This window comes from Schistocerca piceifrons, chromosome 5, assembly GCF_021461385.2.
Source record: "Schistocerca piceifrons isolate TAMUIC-IGC-003096 chromosome 5, iqSchPice1.1, whole genome shotgun sequence".
NCBI lineage: Eukaryota > Metazoa > Arthropoda > Insecta > Orthoptera > Acrididae > Schistocerca > Schistocerca piceifrons.
The window spans coordinates 467,948,138-467,968,351 of NC_060142.1; the positions used below are offsets into that span (position 1 = coordinate 467,948,138).

Consider the following 20,214-nt stretch of genomic DNA (forward strand, 5'->3'; position numbering starts at 1 on the left):
TCAGTTCAAGCACAGTCATTTATAATTTTTCTAAGGGGACGTTTCATAAGGGACGTTTCATATGGCGACCCTGCCAGGATTCGGACCTGGAATGTTGTCCATAGCGTTTAAGTTAGATTAAGTAATGTGTAAGCGTAGGGACCGATGACATCGGCAGTTTGGTTCATTAGCAACTTACCACAATTTCCAAGAAAATTGTGGTGTATTATCGACGAATGCCAGAGTCTATAAAAGTCGCAGAAAGTAGTGGAAGAGTCCTTTGTGAAAACTGCATTATAAGAGAAATCTCACGGCGGGAGTAAAAAATGCTCTCAGAGGCTAGTAATGTAAATTTTATTGCCGAAGTTTGGATGTTCAGCTATACAAGTGTACGAACGAAATGACTTGACGCTTTACACCCTATTCGGTCATTGATTCACACAAATCACAGAAAATATAAATCATTATTATTGGAAGGGGATTTGAAACCAAAATGGGCGTTTACTATCTCTAGCACTGAGCAGTCTCGGCCGGTGGCCATATGTGATGAAGTAGTGTCAAGTCAATAACTGTAGGCGTGATAAACTTTCACTGTATATAATCAGGTAAGGTACTAGTCTAAATTGGGTACGACTATTACGGTGATATAGCAAATTATAGGTACGCGAAGCTTTTTTTAATATTTTCGATAAATGAAAGGAAAGATGGCTTTAATATGGACGCAGTACTACAGGTTGAGTGAATGGAACACTCCTTCCTTGCTGTCATCTTGTGCGGAAGTCCTTAAATCTCTTCCGCGCAGACGTTATATTTTGAGGCGGTGACGCGTTCGTGGAGTCACGCGGCCCGCAGTGTGGCGGGGTTCTCCAAGGAACACATTCGTCAAGAAGGCCTGCGCGCTGAGAAGACGAGAGAGAGATAGGCGATACTGGAATGCAAGGCTGCAGCCTCCGCACCTCCGCCCTCCTCCCCCCCCCCCCTTCTCCCGCATGTCGTCTGTCGCTGTTTACCGTCTGCACACACTGCGGACTCCCGAGGAGATGCACACTGCAGAAAATTATCCGTCTGATACGATAAGCCGCCTGGCCGCCGGTTGCCATCCTCTCGCTCATTACGGCCTCCGCAGCCTTCTGCCTGCGGACCTGGGGCTAACCGTTGCCAGCACGACGGGCTCACCGTTTCCTTTCATAATCGTGTCTGTGCCAGTCTCACAGCTTGATGCACTATTACGAATGCGAACAAGCTGCTCATCTACCGTCTATAGTCTGTACCACAGGTTATAGTTTTGTAAAGCTGAATAGGAAATTTCTCGGATCGGGTTTGTCCTATTATGTTATAAGCGATTTGACACAATGTTGCAACTACTAAATAACAACATCCGTCCATCTTTCAGTTCCAGTGCAGAATGTGCCATCGTTCGTAACATCTGCTAAATCGCTCTTTAGAATCTGTTGTACTGCTTAGATAGGATTTAATATGGAATAGAGTTCGTGCTGGGGGTTAGTTGTTTCCCAGAATCATGATGTAAGTCGCTTGCTCTTAATTTTGTTTCTGACTTTTTTGTGATCTTCCTAAACGTTAACTGTCCAGTTTCGTGTCATCGGGACACTAAATTTGTATACATGACGTTCTCGACACCACTATCACCGCAACTGTTTACCAGCATACGAATTAGTGAGCCTTCCGGTGAGGCACAATAAGATCCAGGGTAAAAGGTACGGATTCGGTGTGCCATCACTTTCTGTCTTTCGGAACTACACACTCATTATTTCAGCAAGATCCTTCTTGATGCAGTTTCGTAGGTTTCGCGATCGGAGAACAGTTTCCATAAAATTCTTCAGGTAAATGTAACATGAGGTACCATTGTTCAGGTGACTTTCATCATTTGATAGAGTACTTTGAGTTGTAGGCCACCTCAGGTAAAATAATGTACAATCCAGAAAAAATGGAATAATTGCGTTTCTTTTTAACGTCGTCTTCTTTCGGATAGTACTTCTGTTGTTTCTACTACTAACCTTGATTATTATTATCGCATTTTGTCTCGGAGCTGCTCCTTCGTTTCTTTTGAGCAGGGAGTACCTATTTCATTAACGGTCATACATCTACATCTACATCCATACACCACAAGCCACCTGACGGTGTGTGGCGGAGGGTACTTTAAATACCTCTATCGGTTCTCCCTTCTATTCCAGTCTCGTGTTGTTCGTGGAAAGAAAGATTGTCGGTATGCCTCTGTGAAGGCTCTAATCTCTCTGATTTTATCCTCATGGTCCCTTCGCGAGATATACGAAGGAGGGGGCAATATACTGCTTGACTCCTCGGTGAAGGTATGTTCTCGAAACTTCAACAAAAGCCCGTACCGAACTACTGAGCGTCTCTCCTGCAGAGTCTTCCACTGGAGTTTATCTATCATCTCCGTAACGCTGTCGCGATTATTAAATGATCCTGTAACTAAGCGCGCTGCTCTCCGTTGGATCTTCTCTATCTCTTCTATTAACCCTATCTGGTACGGATCCCACACTGATGAACAATATTCAAGCAGTGGGCGAACAAGTGTACTATAACCTACTTCCTTTGTTTTCAGTTGAAGTGGCATTTAGTGTCCATTCAGAAACACACAAGGTGATTCAGTGAAAAGAGCATTTGAATGGATTGTCTGCTAACATGCTTACAGAATTACACCAGTGGTATTCGCTTTAATGTCAACAGAAAAGCCTGAAAGCCATGGACCTTATTCAGTTTTTCTATATTCTTTTCTGTTTCCAATATTCGTTTGGCACAGAACGTATTTTCTTCTTTTATTCATATTTCCTATATTTCTATAAACCCTTTTATCTTTAGCGGCATGCACCCCATAGCCTACAATGTTGCGATGTGTTCCAGTTTTACATTGTGAGATACGCGTTTTTTGCAGTCTGTGATTCGTGCCAGTCGGTAGGTAGTTGCTTTCTCTGAGAAACTGGATGCAGTCCATTCACTCAAATATTTAAACTTCATCACTGTCTTGCATTTTTCGCTGTTCCAGTAACGTCCGCTCGATACAGGAAAAGCGCTGTTTTTCTTCCAATGGTGTCAGAACCAGTTGCTTTATTGAAAAAATGAAATGAAATGATCGTTTGACATTGTTGGCCGGGAGACCCCATGCGGGGAAGTTCGGCCGCCGTATTGCAAGTCCTTCTTAGTTGACGCCACTTCGGCGACTTGCGAGTCAATGATGATGAAATGACGATGAAGAACACCCAGTCATCACGAGGCAGAGAAAATCCCTGACCCCGCCGGGAATCGAACCCGGGACCCCGTGCGCCGGAAGCGAGAACGCTACCGCAAAACCACGAGCTGCGGACTGCCTTATTGATAAGTAATTATTATCATACACTGAAGATTTATCTGAGGATAGAATTAAAACCTCTGATCATGAGGTAAGTTATCCAAACCTAGGACTAACTGCGTAACAGGCATGAATGTAGAGTAAATCATGTGCATGCTCCTTTAATGACCAGCGTAATTCAGTGTATTGTTATTTGGAACGCTTACCCTCTACATCTGATAATAATTCGTTTTTCTAGTCTTTTGCGTGGGTTTCTCATGTTCAGTTTGTTAGCCGCTGAATGTAAACGCTTATTCTTATATATCAACGACTCACTTGGAACTACTTTACAACATTCCTATCAGTTTTAGCCTGCTGTCTTACAAATCAATAAAATCTCCTTGTAACTATGGATCGTTGCAAAACTCCAGTCGAGGGTTATTTTCTTATTCAGCCGGTAGGAATAGTGAGCGTGGTATAGCATTGGAAATGAAGTTTTCTGTTGACTTTAAGGCGAATACCACTGGTGTAATTCTGTAAGCATGTTTGCAGACAATCCATTCTAATGCTCTTTGCCCTGAATCACCTTGTGTGTTTCTGAATGGACGCTAAATGCCACTTCAACTGAAAATACCAATGCCATTGAGGTAGATTTGCAATTTAAAGCGTTTCTGGGATGGTGGGCGGTGTCCAGCTGCGTGCAAGGCATAGCAAGCTACAAACAGACGTCCGCCCTCAAAAACCAGTTGCGCAATGTACGAGAAATAAGTGTCCCTGAGGGTCTCTTCGCGTCCTACCACTACCGGCTCCCACACGTGAGGTATATTAGCGCTGATTAACGTAGCGGAGATACAACACACCGTCCTAAATCACTTCTACTTTGTTCTGCTTACCAGACCATTGATTTCATTTGATAACGCTTTGTTCCTAGCAACTAAAACCTTAATCATTCATTTTATAAGACGTGTGAATTCCTCTCAGATTAAATGTATTGTATTTTTTCTAACGTTTCACGCTCTTTCTTTGATCTCTAGGTACCTATCGGAGGCTGAAAGTCAGAAAGTATTTCCTGCACTTCACCCCACACCGCATTTACTAACTGCGAAGAACAGAGTAGTGATGGCAAAGGGAGTGCTTGAAATCAAAATAAACCAGAAATCGCATAAGGAAAACGTGCTTACATAAACTCACCTAGTCCCTATGTTTGATAATCCACAGTGAGTTACAGTATTTATGTTGTTTACTTGAATGCACACAAGAAGGAATGTATTTTTGAGGGGACAGTGCAGTTTTCCTCTTGTGCTGTTACGTAAGAAGTAAGGCTGTTGGTAGAAACTATATGCAAATATTATTAAGGCAATTAATTATTTTACTTGGTAATTGATAATTTTTCAGGATTTAGCCACTAAACATTTTTCAGTACCCACATCCTCAATGTTCTAACCGCTACTAGCGCCACTGACCATCATGTTTACCGAGTGATGACCCATAGAGACCGCACCTTATCCACCTACATTACTAACATATGCACGGCTGCTCCGAATCTGTATGTTATTGATGGCGTTGGTTTAGCTATGCTTTACATGATGACTTTGTCTCCTTCCCACAGCGCAGCAGCTCTCAAAGCAAACCCATAACGCTATCATCCTTTAAAGCGTTTTTGCTTGTTCATATTTAATAGTCTTACAATAAGGTGCTTTCAATAGTTTGGTGCTGCAAGAAGTGAATGCTTATTGAAACATATTAACGGAATCGACTACAACAAAACATTCCAGTATGTGACTTAGATATGACCTGTTATCTGACTATATTGCTAGGATAACACACTTCTATCTCAGTAGCTGAGTGCCCAGAGTGGCTGACTGCCGTACGGAGGACCCAGGATTAACTGCCACTACTGCTAAGGATTTTTCCTTGTGGGAGGACCAGAACGAGGGTGACTGAGCCTCGAGATACCAACTGAGGAGCTACTTGACCGAGCAGTATCGGCTCCAAGGTCTGTGCAGCTGGAAGAGCGGTTTGCGGACTACACGGCCTTCCATACCACATCCTAATGACGTCATTGGCTGAGGATGACATGACCGTGGGTCTGTCTCCATTGCCCCATCTAAGGCCAGAATGCCGGATCTGAGCTTATAACACACCGTTACATTCACAGGAGTCGGGTGAGAGCGTGAAAACACGGCATGGAAAAATAGGTGAAGACGAACTGTACTAATCTCCACTATAACTCGGGGTTGTTGGGATGATAGTCTCGATGTCATTTAATCCTCTGGGATGATGTTGACCCTAGGAAAGGATGGAACATCAAGCATAGCTTTGGAACGGTCTGAGTAGTTTTTACCAAACTTACTTCACCTATGAATTACTAGATGAAAATATACTTCGGTGTCAAGATACTCCTAAAATACCTAATGATGAGAGTGGGAGGAAAGAAAGGAAAAGCATAACTCCGGAGGTCATACAGAAATGTCAACCTAATTTAGTAGAGATAGCGCCGACTATCTACGATAGGACATCCCTGGCGCCCATATTTGGAGTGATGGGAAGGTAAACGCGGTCATTGGTAACATATAACTGAGGAATGCTTTGGAAGTTTTAATCAATGTCGTTATGAGTATGAATTGCACCTATAATAAATACTATTGAGGGTAAGACACCGGTAAAATTCTTAAATGAGTGTCATGAATATCAAGAGGATGAATCTATAAAAGACCTTACTTTGTAATTTTTATACTGTAACTGTACTTTTGAAAAGTATGAATAACCTAAATCTCCTTTTACTGTAGGCATTCAGGGTGTTTCTACATGTACCGGTACCGTTGTTGCTAAGACCGAAGGGTAGGCAACTTTGAGAGGCGGCAGTGTGGACCAAAACAAGAAAAAAGTCTAGTAAATATAACCTCTATCATGCATACGTGAAAAGCTATGAGCACTTGTTCATCTTTGGTACTGTGAAAGAGGTATCTTCTACTGATCAAGTGCTCCTAGCTCTTAAGGTGTTTTAGAACCCATGTTTACCGGACATGTTACCTTTTATTGGTCCATACTACCACCTCTGAAAGTTACCTACTCTACAGTCTTAGCAACAACCGTACCTGCACATGTGTTCCACTGTCAGTCATATCAGAACGATTTTCGCTTACAACATTTGAGCTGGTCGTTTCCGGATCAGTGTCCTTCCTCCCTTTTCCAATCAACTCTAACACACAAACCAGGTAGCGAACAAGATTCCTGATGAAGTCGACATCAACAGTGCAAAGAGTTCGCTAGAGCATGGCTGGTTTGAGCGGATTGATTCTCCACGGGTCGTTGGCCTTCGTACCGGAGGAGAATGAACTAACAACACTGTACTCTCTCGTGCTCGCCAGCTGGCTGGCGGCCTTGATCTGCTCCTGGCGCGAAACGAGAGCAGGCAGAAGGCCGCTGAACCCGCCGCCCGTGGCCACGCCCACCTCTGGCGCTGGTGTCGCGGCCGCTGCTCCAGTTAGCTCGGCTTTTAGATTAGTTAGTACCCGGCCGGCTTCCGGCGGGAGCGTGCGGTCCGTTGTAGCACGGTGGCCGCTGCAGCTGCTGTGTGTGTCGCTGCGACCATGTTATTCTCACAGCGGAACTGGGACTGCGCTCCACAGCCTTTGTCGAAGCCGTCCTTTGTGTCTTTTACTTCTCGGCAGCACGCAACGCTTCGCGAGGATGCGTCTCGACTACTGCTGCTTCTGACTTCCTGTGACACACATCTCTATATTCATTTTCCGGTTTTGATTTCTTTGGTCTTTAAAACCTCTCTTCACAGCAGTCGTCACCTACACCCAGATGACTAGCTATATTTAATGGTGTAAGAAAGTGTCATATTTTGAAAACTAGTGAAGTTGTTGAAGCACTACGGATGCTGCTACATTTCTGCGATTTGAAATGACGAGATGTTGTGTGACAAGTTGTTGAGGATACGACAAGGCGTGTGCTTAAGATATAAAGATCTAGTGCTCTCCATCTCACTGTTTTGAAAGTTGTGTATTTTGAACCGTGTCACACTACAGCATGGCAGGAAATATTCGGGAATTTCTACTATTAGCGAAAAGTTTTCTGTTTTACGCCACTGATGTACTGACTAATAATACTGTGACGTCTAACGATGCAAAACTTTGACAGTGCAGTATAAGTGCCTGATTAGGACGGAATGTACAAATTCAGTATTGAAGTTCCTCGTAGCCTAAAGCAAGTCGTCATCTAAATAAAGCTTAATTTAAAATGTTTGGAAGCATTAATTTATACATTACATAAATATCACTACATAAATAAACGTTCATGAGCATTCCGGTAGAATGCACCGCCTAACATTTAAATGAAATTTACTTGTGCATCGCTGGGCAGGTGATGTGTTTCCTACTCTTTACAATGTACGTGATAATCTGTAGTATTCGTCATCACGTAATCAGTGTCACAGATATTCACACAAATGCGTGATACGTTTCGACTTCTTCACCATTTTTATCGAATATGCATATTTTACATCGGTAAATATATCTTTGGCTGTAATCTTACACGATTAAATCTAACAAATAATGCAGTTTCATTTGTCTCATATAGTTCACATAGAGCGTCTTGAACTACTGAAATGTGAAGCTCTCAGTCCAGCTACCTGCTATTTCGTATACAGAAACACAGAAATTAGAGCGAAAGAATATAATTTAAAAAATTAGGCAAAGGTCCCGAGTTAGAATCTCGGTCCGGCACACAGTTTTAATCTGCCAGGAAGTTTCATATCAGCGCACACTCCGCTGCAGAGTGAAAATCTCATTCTGGAATATAATTTACATTGCTGATACGTTCCCTTTGCTCTCATACGACCTAGACAATGGCGGAACTTCAAGTTTCTGCAGTTGTTGATGATGTCCTGCGATGTATGGACACTCATTCACGTGCAGAAACATACTGAAAATTTCTGTAAAATGCTTCTTCCTTTAAGTCCACAGAAATGTGACTTCGCTTCTTTTGTTTTCTGAGATTTATTGAAATGGATTGCTTGCCTGTATTCTATGGCTGGACGTTTTTCCTCAACTGTTCGGAAAAAGGAAACCAGATAAAAATATCCAAAATTCAGTCAAATGGTGGGTTACTGTGAAAATAGATGTCTCCCGAATACAACGTGCGTGAAATATCATTTTAGGATGATTCTGAAAACAGCTGCGTTGTTGAAGGAAGTAGACGATGATGTCATGTTACTTGTGAAACCCAAACTAATCGTAGCAATTTCGTCAACTAAATGGTGTATGGTTTCGATAGTGCGTAGCTTCATTAGAGGTCAAAATCCTTTACCTGGTTTTAGGCTCGTTCTCACTGCGTCTTCTCATGTTCACCAACTGCCAAGGCACAACACTTCCGGTATAGTAATTTTGGGTGAATCTATCGTTGCACGAGACTAGAAATCTTTCTTGTATCAATCACTAGCAGGAGCTAATAAGAATTTCGGTTACTTGTTGTGGTCCGCCTCTGGTGTCGTAAAGGTAAGGTGTGTTGTTTCAAACTGTTCTTCGCCCATCTTGATTCCCTTTGTACTGGTTTTCCGAGATGACTTGAGACAATTTTCGGGACACTTTCTAAAACAAGACATATCGGCTTTCCTGCTACACTCTTCTCGGAGCTCCTCATCCAAGTGCCATTATTTGTATGTGAGCGCCAACTTAATCAGAGGCTTCAATCCTTTATCCTTTTCTTAGATGCAGCGTTTCATAGAAAAAAGTATTTCACGCTATTAAAATGTATTTAAACTTCGACATCAGAGAAAAATACGTATCTGCGCTAGTTTCACGACACGTGACTTGCCGCAGCAATGAGTAGCTCGGTCTGTGAGGTACGGCCTAGTGCATATGATTTTGATAAAACAACTACTGCACTTCTTCCCTATTTGCGTAAATTATGGATAGGAAATTATCTGTCTTACTTGCCATCAAAGCCACTGAGGATTAAAGTCAAGGTTATGGTTCCTACCTGAAAACCTTTCCTTGTGATGAGAGACAAGACTGTATTTGCTATAATACGCTATACCTATCTGTGAAAGTATTCCTATAAATTTTAAAACTTTATCAATTGCAGTAAGAGATGCGTCAGTTCTGTGAGTTTCGGCTGTTACTCTGTTGGAAATGGGATACTGTAACTTCCATCCTCTCTGACGACTCTTCGACGGACACATTTCCCCACTGCGAGATCGTTACGAGTGGATCACAATTAGCTGCACATGTACCGTGAACAATCGTTGAAAGGTAAAACGTGCTGTAAGATATACGAAGCATATTCTTTATCTGCTTTTGTATACACGCTCGGGATGCTTGCCGCAATAGGAACTGTTTGCGTACACGCCAGTGATAAAATGTTGATGGGAAACTGATACTCAACAGGAAAGTACGTTTGCAAGTAAGCAGTAAGCTAGAAAGTGCCATAAAAGATTTATGTGTGACTCAGGACGAATGGATGGATTCCACATTGCTTAGTGTTGGTGGAGACTAAAGGCCGATGTACTACATACAGATTTTTTCTAATGTGATGCCGGCCGCGATGGACGAGCGGTTCTAGGCGCATCTGTCCGGAGCCGTGCGAGTGCTACGGTCGCAGGTTCGAATCCTGCCTCGGGCATGGATGTGTGTGATGTCCTTAGGTTAGTTAGGTTTAAGTAGTTCTAAGTTCTATGGGACTGATGACCTTCTATGTTAAGTCCCATAGTGCTCAGAGCCATTTGAACCATCTAATGTGATAGTCGTTTTCTAATGCAATAGTTGCAGTACCTATTTCGTGACGTAATACAGTAGGCACGTTGTACATGTGGTTTAGTAAAAATTAAGGCTACGTATGTACTGAAAATTGCATATATGGTCCAATACGTACTGTGTCGAAAAATTCATGATTTGGACTGTTCTTCTCGCAATAATTTCTTGCTTTCAGACGTCGGTCTGCCATATTAAGAAGTTAGACAAATTTAAGGTAAACATGTTTTCAGCTGAAAGTCAAATATAGCAGTTCAAGTGTGGCTCGTTGTGAACTCTAAGAGCAAAAGTGCTTCTACTGTCGACACCGGATTGCAGTCGGTACTGTGAGAGAAATGGAAAATGAAAGGGCATGACTGAGTGCTATTGAGGCGGAAACCAGTGCTGGCCCGAGACCGAGATAGCTGTTCCTCGCGGGCGAAAGCGCCCTACATCACGAGTGAGGCCGCTTCAATTTCTGCCTCAGGGGCGAAATTGTCTTGCGTAATGACTTTGCAGCTGGGGAAAGACAAGATCTCTTCTACTGTCCGTGGAGATCGCACTTCACCGTCAAACGACCAACATATCGTCAAAAAGTATAAGTAAGAGGGATGTCGCTGCAGCCCTATATTATACATAACAGTATTCCTCCGCTGTCTCTTGTCTCGGCGAAGGAAAATAAGTATCGCTTAACTAAGTCCATTTCTAATTACAAATCGTCACGTCCTCTGTAAAAACTTCCGAAGTTACTTAGTCCAATGAACTTAAGTATTACATTTCATATTTAAATCACGCCTTGAGAGATATCCCTGTAAAAAAAAAAAAAAAAAAAAAAAAGAAAAAAAAAAGACTACACAGTGCTTAGCCGTTTCTCGTTTTGAAGAGGTTTATTGCGTAACTACCAGTGTAGGCCTATACAACTGACGTTTGACCTCTTACAGAACTACAGAACAAACTCTTTGATGGTGTGGAATGATTTTCCCGGAGACCAGCAATATACTCCGTAGGCCTCAACATGAATTAGGCAAACAGTGATATTGTGAAATCCGCTTCACTATGTGCTCCCAAGACAACATGAAGACCTCAGATGGCGGCGCCCATGCTGATTCTGCGCTCCTTGCCTGCCCAGAGTATGTGATACAGCCGTCTAGTGAACAAAATAAAAGTTATGCAGTACTGGACTGGCCCTATGACGGAGTCAGGATGTCGTAGTACATATCTAAACGTGGTGCAATCGACAGATGTCAGATACCTCGGTATCCGCTAAAGGGCCATTATTGTTCACTGCAAATGCAAAAGATTTGGCTGATCAAGTCGAAAGACCCATGAAGCGACTCGCGGATGATGTCGTACGTAAGGAAATAGCAACTCCAGAAAATTATTCACAAATGCTTGTAACCTTGATAAGGACTGACACTGGGTGCAGAGATTAGCAGTCAACTTACAGTACGAACACTAACTTACTACGCATAAAGTCTAGGAAGGATGTACTAATGATTAATTACACGACTGGCAATCAGTGAGTGTGAAAAGTTGTAGTCAATAAATAGTTAATGTGTGAAGAGATTTATAGTGAAACGACTATAACTAACTATAGTAAATTTGGATGCCATGGACAGATTCAAATGAAGAATGTTAATGAAATGTAATTCATTCACTTAATATGTTTCTTACAAAATTCAGTTTCAGCCGGTAATTAACTATAGTCTGGGATATTTTCCGTGTAGAATTTATAGAGGAAATGCAGATGATTGAAAGAGGCACTGCACATTTTGTCACGGTTTCATTTTGTAAGTAAGAGATGTTACAAGGAAGGCGTTGTGCATCGCGTATAGGTTTTCTGTTGAAATTCATCGTTCGTACGTTCAAATAACAGTCATGCTACGCATTACTTCCTCCCACATACTCGTATACCTTGTGAAATGTCCCGAACCGAGATTTTAGAGTGATAGGTTTTTTCTACGCCCCACTCTCGTGAATGGAGCTATAAGTGGGGAAACGATAGTGGTGGACGAAATACGCTGGGTACTAGCCTGACCATTACAGTTGAGCATTTAACGATTGTAAGTAACCGACGGTGTTCGCTAAACCGGCTGATGACACATTTCAGAAATAAAGTCGTGAATGTAAATTGTTTGAGATCCATAGTATTATAGAACCTTATGACAATCATCACCATCGTTGATGTTGTTGTCCAAGAGACCGCTTGATGTACAGTTATTTGAAGACGAGTGACTGGTAAGAATCGAGTGTAGTGTTATGTCTGAGGTGTTAACGTAGGATGCGAGAAGAGTGGTGGAGGGGTGGGGGGTGGGGAGGGGGGGGGGGGGGGAAGGAGGAGATACTTCGAACAGTATGGCACATCCCTGTAGCCTGTTAGATGACCCTTAACTGTCTCCACTAGGTTTCAGTTTCATTGCAAAATTGAATTAACGCTATGGTTGTACTGAGATCATTAGGCAGACCCTAATATTAGTCGGACAAGGGCCACAGTGGGAGTAGTCCATTACTGAAAAGAATCCATCCTGGAATTCGCTTGACGTGATTCGAGAACGGCAGGAAACGAAATTAAGAACAGGTGAGCCGTCCGTACTTGTAGTTCCATAAAGGAGACCATGATAGACTCTGTTACCTAAAGAGAAAAAGAGAAAAATCCATGCGCTGTCAGTAAAAAGACACCAAAGACCTTCCACTTTATCGGTCTTGGGAGTTAAAGATGTACCAGAGTTTATTTGTATACTTTACTAGTGTAGAACGTTCTATAACCTTACGGAAATTGGGAATTTGTGGTAAGGACTACGGGATCAAACTGCTGAGGTCATCGGCCCTTAGACTTACACACTGCTTAATCTAACTAATTTACGCTAAGGACAACACACACACCCGTGCCCGAGGGAGGACTCAAAACTCAGAAGGGAGCGGGGGGGGGGGGGGGAGCATATAGCGTTACGACTCATCTTATTAAAACGTCCGTATTTCTGATGTTAATACAGAATTTCTAATTATCTAGTTTTTTGTCGTAAACTATCGATATATCAACGCCATAATGCATAGTTAATACAGAAACAGCCACAGAATGTCCTAAGGGTTGCAAAGGAACTGCAGATAACAATACTTGTGCATTCGTTACTATGTTTAGAACCTGCAGCTCATTTTAATACACCAGAGGAATGATTATATGCATTTACTTAACGGTCTCTCTTGTGTATGGTTTTTCATTTACGGTTACGCATTGGAGATTCCGATTATGAAATTTCTGTTGTTAATAGAGACCACACTATCAATCTAATGAGTGTAAATGCTTCGCGAACTGAATTTTCATTTTCTGAACTCCGAATTCATTTAGATATCGAGATTCAAGCCAGCTGTTTCAGCGCTGTTAGGAAGTAGTACGGGTTTAAGGATTTGAAGAAGAACATTGTGCAGATCCCACTAGATTTTTATTGCTTCTTCTGTTAACATTAATGCGCACATAACCAGCTTAACTGGTGCATTTGTGTTAAAGCGAGCTCTCTGAGTAGTGCATACAGAAATGTTCCGAGTGAAAGCGGACAGTACGTCATGTAGAGCTGACGTCAAATCCCCGTCTTTTCCTCGCACTCAGGCTGGGTCGCTGACCATTTCTGAGGTTTCCTTCCTTCCCTACTCAGTTAGTTATTCCAGTATTTGCGATAAGGAAAGATTTTTGCAGAAGAGATGAATTGATACTAAAGTTCTACTTTTTTACTTCTTTCAGCAGATTTGTATTTTTAAATAGATAACTAAATGTAACTCCTATCGACATAGATATTCTTTTTAGTGAACACTTTTTAGACTGTTTTATCGTCGACTTCCAGTTTCACCAATTCAGTAGAAAATTCTTCATCTCTGTGTACATACTTTACCGAACATTGTCATTAATCTGTGCTGTTTATTATTATTTTGTTGTATTCCATAATGTTCCCACTAATTACTCCTTTCCTGTACTGGTCTGACAAATACAGAAAGTCTTAGATGGTGTAACAGCTTTACCCTCATTTTGATGCTAGTTTTCCAAATCATAAATATTCATTGTTTCCACTCTTTCTCGTTTCATGGTCGTCATTCAGTGGTGCACAATAGACATGTCGTCTGAACTCCATTTTGCAAGTATGTCATCATAAGAAGTAAATGACAAAGCTGCTGTCTGATGAATAGAATTATCAGTATAAAGTCTAGCAAAAAATTCGTAATTTTATACTTTTTTATTGGATTCTTTTCTGTAAATAAAAATATTATGGAAGAGAAACTTGGACGATAAATAGTTTAGACAAGAAGAGAATAGAAGCTTTCGAAATGTGGTGCTACAGAAGAATGCTGAAGATTAGATGGGTAGATTACATAACTAATGAGGAAGTATTGAATAGGACTGAGGAGAAGAGACGTTTGTGGCACAACTTGACCAGAAGAAGGGATCGTTTGGTAGGACATGTTCTGAGGCATCAAGGGATCACCAATTTAGTATTGGAGGGCAGCGTGGAGGGTAAAAATTGTAGAGGGAGACCAAGAGATGAATACACTAAGCAGATTCAGAAGGATGTAGGTTGCAGTAAGTACTGGGAGATGAAGAAGCTTGCACAGGATAGAGTAGCATGGAGAGCTGCATCAAACCAGTCTCAGGACTGAAGACCACAACAACAACAAAATAAAAATATCACCACTCGAGGCAAAGGTTGCTCAAGGATCTGTGGTGCCCTTTCCTAAGAGGTATTACAACTGGCCTAGAGCACCGAGTGTCAGAATTGCCTACTGTGATAACTGCTCGCCCCCTTGGATAGATTCCTACGTCATACAAAATGGTGACGCTGCAAGAAGCAGGATGACGTACTGCACATTGGCAGACTATGATTAGGAGCCAGGAAGAGCCTTGAGCCTTCATATTAATAGTGAGAGAAAACAAGTACGCGGCTGATGACCTCCACCTGAGGCGTTCGTTTTCATTTTGACTAATGAGACTACATCAGCAGAAAGCGGCGCGAAGCCTTCAACCGCACAACAGGTACGTGCGCGAAACGTGATGTGTGAAGACAGTCCGTTGGAATTATGCGCCCAATTGCTTGTTTATGTAACTGTTCTTCTCTTGCTTGTGAACGATCCGCTGTAAGGTATCCAAGAACGGTGACACTGTCATTATGACATTCCATCCGTGTTCTGGAGGAGAAGACGTCAGATAACATGCTGGCCGTGGTCCCCTGGTTGGCTTAAACGAATAACGGGATGGATGTCACGAAAAGGCAACACACAGTTCGTTGCCCCACAGTTGTCTAATTTAGTTTGTGCTTCCTCTCTAATTAATTCGATGAATCTTTATTCTGACCTCTTGTCTGAAAAGTAGTCAGTTGCTTCTGGAACTGATTTCAGCACTAAATATATTCAGTTGATCGATATAAGGTAATCGGATCATGAACGCTAACCAAGAAAAGAGCTAAGGACTGCGCACGTTGAAAAGAAGTGATAACCATGTAAATTTCAAAATTATTACTTCGAAATCCACGTCATTAGGATATCAATCGCTTCAGCCGGTTTTGTTCAGTAGAGAGGTGACAGAAAGGCTCAGTATTAGACTTAAATGTCCTATCCGCGAGGAGGTCATTAAGATTGGATTGAGGAGGTAAATCGCTGGTGTCCTTCAATGGAACCATCCTGGCATTTTCTGATTTAGAAAACCCAAGATAAACCTAAATCTGGATGGTCGGTCAGAGATTTCACTCTCGGTGTACTCGAACTCACACTCAGTCTTACCACTACATCGTCTCGTTCGGTTCGGCATCAGATCTTATTCGAATAACGACCGTAGAGCTTCACGTATATACTCTTAATCTATATATCACGAGCTTAGGGCGTAAGGTGGAGGGTACTTTCTTGACCCCTATCATTTCTCTCCATTTTCTGCTTCATTCGTTATGGTGCGTGGGTGAATGACTATTGATAAGTCTCCATATAACTTCTAATTTATTAACAATTTCGTTGTGATTATTTTACGAGAGCTTTTTGAGACGAAATAATACGTTGCCCAACTGTTCTTGATAGGCTCCCTCTCGGAACTTCGATAGTAAACCTCTCCGTGGTGCGCAAAGCCTCTCTTGTATCGTCTCTCTAAAGTTTGCTGAGCGTATACGAAACGTTCTCGCGGTTTTGTAGACAATATGTCATCAAAATATATATCAGAAATTGTTAATTGGCAGGTATATCTCAGTAAATGTTTATTGGTTTCCTCATTTTTCGTCTATTCTAATACTCTTTCAAAACGCCGAGGTGTTGACTTGAATGCGATGCTGCCAAAATATGTTCGGTACTGGATATGTCCCTGAGAATGAATTAATTTTTAAGCAGCTGACTCATTATAGCTAATTTTGGTCATAGTCGGGAACCTACAGTACTTTCTATGGATTTGAGCCGAACAGTAACCAAAGAAATTACTAACATGCATCTCTCATTTCGAGAGTGATTTCCTTCTTTACTGTGATTCATTCAAGACACTTGAAGAATGTTTTCTGTGGTTTATATCTATGCATGCTTCGTCTTAATTATCCTACACTAAATGGAGTAGTCTCTTTTCGTGCTGAAAAAAACAGTCACAGTTAAATTACCTTTCATTCCAACTTTGTACATAAGAGAAGAAGAGAAAGATGTCATCTGAATGTACTATACCATTTCGCCCGCTTCTGTCTCGCTAACATGTATTAAAAAGCAGCCTTAAATTTACTGATGTAGCTTGTTTTGGCAAAAATGACACCAAAACACTTTTTGCTCCGTTTCTTCATTCATATATGGAAACGGTTAATTCCTCAGACTGGACCATCTTTCACTCATTATAATACAATATCTAATTGTTTGGAAGATTTCTGAAGCATAGGAGTTCAGTTTGTAGAAATAAGTTCATTGTTGATACTGTCATTATCAGCAACATCAGCTTTTCCTCACAAAAGCGACAGCTATTGGTTAGATCGTAAAAGTCCTAACGTCATAACTGAAGTTATAACGCCATAACTTATTCTGAGTATACTTTACAGAAACAAGTAAGTTCATAGTACTTTGTACATGGAACTTTCAGTGTCCAGAGTCACATTCGGGCTCTTGATTGTTGACTCAATATGTAATCCGTAACTGGAGTCATAAATTATGCTACACACATCTATGCTGCAATGTAGGATTCTTCATGAATGTTTCTAAATTTGGATATTCAAGGACACCCATAATAAAGACAGTACCAATCAATATTAATGGTTCTAATAGTACTGGTTAGTAGTCTTAGTGGTAGAGTTAACGAGCAATGAGCAGTGGTAGTCTGGCCTGAAGCTAAAATGTGCGATAAAACATTTTTGACAAGATCCTGACTTGCATCTTTTATTGCTATGATTAAGAATCAATGTACGCTTAAGTGTTTAAATGATATATTCTGCCAAGTGCCTCACATTTGAAAAGAACGGAATACATTTTGAAACTAAAAAGTTATTCGATTATTGGAAGACTTAAGAATCTTATCTTCCCTCCTGTATTCTTAGTTGTAATATAGTTTACTTTAGAACCCGGGAAATTAACAGTGGGCCTACTTTTGTTGTTAATTATCACACATTCGTTGTGACGATGCATCAGACGCCAAAGGCGACTTGGTACCTTACTTAACTGTCAAGGAACCTCTTTTATTTAACACGTGGATATCCTGGTAAGACTTGACATCTTCAGGTGATGGAGATAATGCATCTGATATATTTCTTCAAAAATTTTAATTGTCTTGAGGGCATTACTATATTAATTTGGAAATTGTTGTTTACTAGTTTCTGTTGCTAGACAACTACTTTCAGAGTCTTACCAGAGAGTCAGTTTCTATTAACATGTAAGCTACAGAACATTACTGATGATGACTTTGTAGCCTGCAGGTATAAAGATACTGAATCTCAATAACACTGACCTGAAGATGATGGTGTAGCAACCCAAAATAGTAATCAACAAACTGTAAATTAATGTAATACTGCGATCAAGGCAATTAATTTTTTTTGAGAAACATGCTGATATAATGAAACGTAATCCTAATCGATTAAGAATGTAACACAAATATTATATCTGTTATAAGCTTGATAATTACCAAGAGAATCACCAGAGAAAATGAAATGTTGTTGTAAGTTTATTAGCGGAAGAAATTCAGGTATATGAAGTCCACGCATTACACCCCAAACGTTTCAGGGTTGAGTGTGCTCGGTAACTTCTCAAAAATTTTTACGCGAGGATGTCCAATAGAGATAACACCAAATGGAAAACGCAGTCATGCACCAAACAGTGAACTGCTCCAGAAATACGTCTAATATTTGGATCGGATAATCAATCGTTACACTGCGCGTCACAAGATCCACCACCAGACAGCATACATAAAAACACACCTTGAGCAGATTCATCGCCACGTTACGTTGAGCTGCCCGTCTACCTCTCCCAACACAATTTCACACACAACTGGTGACTCGCCGGCGTCTCCGCGGTGTCTTATATACTCTGCCGGGGTGGTCCCTGTGGCAGCCGAAAATCCTTCCGCTGCTCTCGAGGGCCCACATGCGCGCTCGCCCCTTTTCCTTCACGCCCAACACCAGTCCGGGGGTGGGGGTTGGGGAGGAGTAGCGATGAAGGAGGAGGAGGAGGAGGAAAGCGAGGCGAGAAGGATAGACGGACTGAGGAAGATCGGCGCCCAGTGACGGTGGAGTCGCGAAGCGGCGAGGATGCGGCGGCTGCAGAGATGGGCGGGGGAGTGCGCGATGGTGGGGTGGGAGGGTGGAGCACGCGACGCCGTGACGCAACGCAGCTGCGTCCCGTTGCCGGCCTCCCCTCCCCCCTACCTGCGTTCTTCTCTACGCCTCTCGGTCTGTCCCGCTGCTGCTGGTGACGTGAGAGCAACCACGCTCTGCGCTCTCGCTTTCATCCCGCTTGTTCCGTTTCCTCGCGGCTGCGGGGGCGCCTTCTTCACCCACTGACCTTACAACAGTTCCCGTTGTGCGAGCGCGGCGCAGGCAGCGCCCGACTCTAGCTTCCGAAGACGCTCTTCCCACACATCCAGTACAGCTGCTATCGGACCCTCAGAGCAACTGGGAGTTCGGTTTGGCGTTCCTAGCTTCGATACCAAAGAAATGCATTCTAGGGGTGCCGGAACATGATTCCTACAGCTATAATTGAGATCTCATGTAGATGTACGCTGTGTTGCGGTTTATTGCAGCGTACATCACACTTAATTGCAGTTGCTTTCTAGTTTCTTGTTGAATCTCCCGCAGTACGAGGCTAGTCATATAGTAACGTAACTGTTTTTTTTTAATTTTTTCACAGGTACATGTCTCGTGTCCTGGCACGCACTGGAATTCCCGTGCGAAAGTACCGTAGCAGTTCATCGATGAAATGGAGATTTCATGTCGTTTTGGCTCATATAACGGAATGCTGCGATGCTGAAGCGCGGGTTTTCGGTGTGTACCGGGATTATATGCATTTAAATGTTGTTGTTATTGTGGTCTTCAGTCCTGAGACTGGTTTGATGCAGCTCTCCACGCTACCCTATCCTGTGCAAGCTTCTTCATCTCCCAGTACCTATTGCAACCTACGTCCTTCTGAAGATGCTTAGTGTATTCATCTCTTGGCCTCCCCCTACGATTTTTACCCTCCACGTTGCCCTCCAATGCCTAATATGTGATCCCTTGACACCTCAATACATGTCCTACCAACCGGTCCCTTCATCTTGTCAAGTTGTGCCACATACTCCTCTTCTCCCCCATTCTATTCAATACCTCCTCATAAGTTATGTGATCTACCCATCTAATCTTCAGCATTCTTCTGTAGCACCGCATTTCGAAAGATTCTCTTCTTGTCTAAAATATTTATCGTCCATGTTTCACTTCCATACATGGCTACACTTCATACAAATACTTTCAGAAACGACTTCCTGACACTTACATCTATACTCGATTTTAACAATTTTTTTTTTTCTTCAGAAACGCTTTCCTTGCCATTGCCAGTCTACATTTTATATCCTCTCTATTTCGACCATCATCAGTTATTTTGCTACTTTAAGTGTCTCATTTCCTAATCTAATTTCCTCAGCATCACCCGACTTAATTCGACTACATTCCATTACCCTCGTCTTGCTTTTGTTCATGTTCATCTTATATCCTTCTTTCAAGACACTGTCCATTCCGTTTAACT

The 20,214-nt window shown here is 42.0% G+C and overlaps 1 protein-coding gene across 1 annotated transcript in view; it reads right to left on the bottom strand.

Annotated features, from left to right (window-relative positions):
- Positions 1-18,641, bottom strand: part of LOC124798445 (cuticle protein 19-like) — a 70,814-nt gene extending 52,173 nt beyond the window's left edge. The window contains exon 1 of the mRNA XM_047261863.1: positions 18,420-18,641. Coding sequence (XP_047117819.1) covers positions 18,420-18,434 — 15 coding nt within the window. The 5' untranslated portion in view covers positions 18,435-18,641. The remainder of the gene's footprint in view (positions 1-18,419) is intronic.
- Between the last annotated feature and the right edge of the window lie 1,573 nt (positions 18,642-20,214).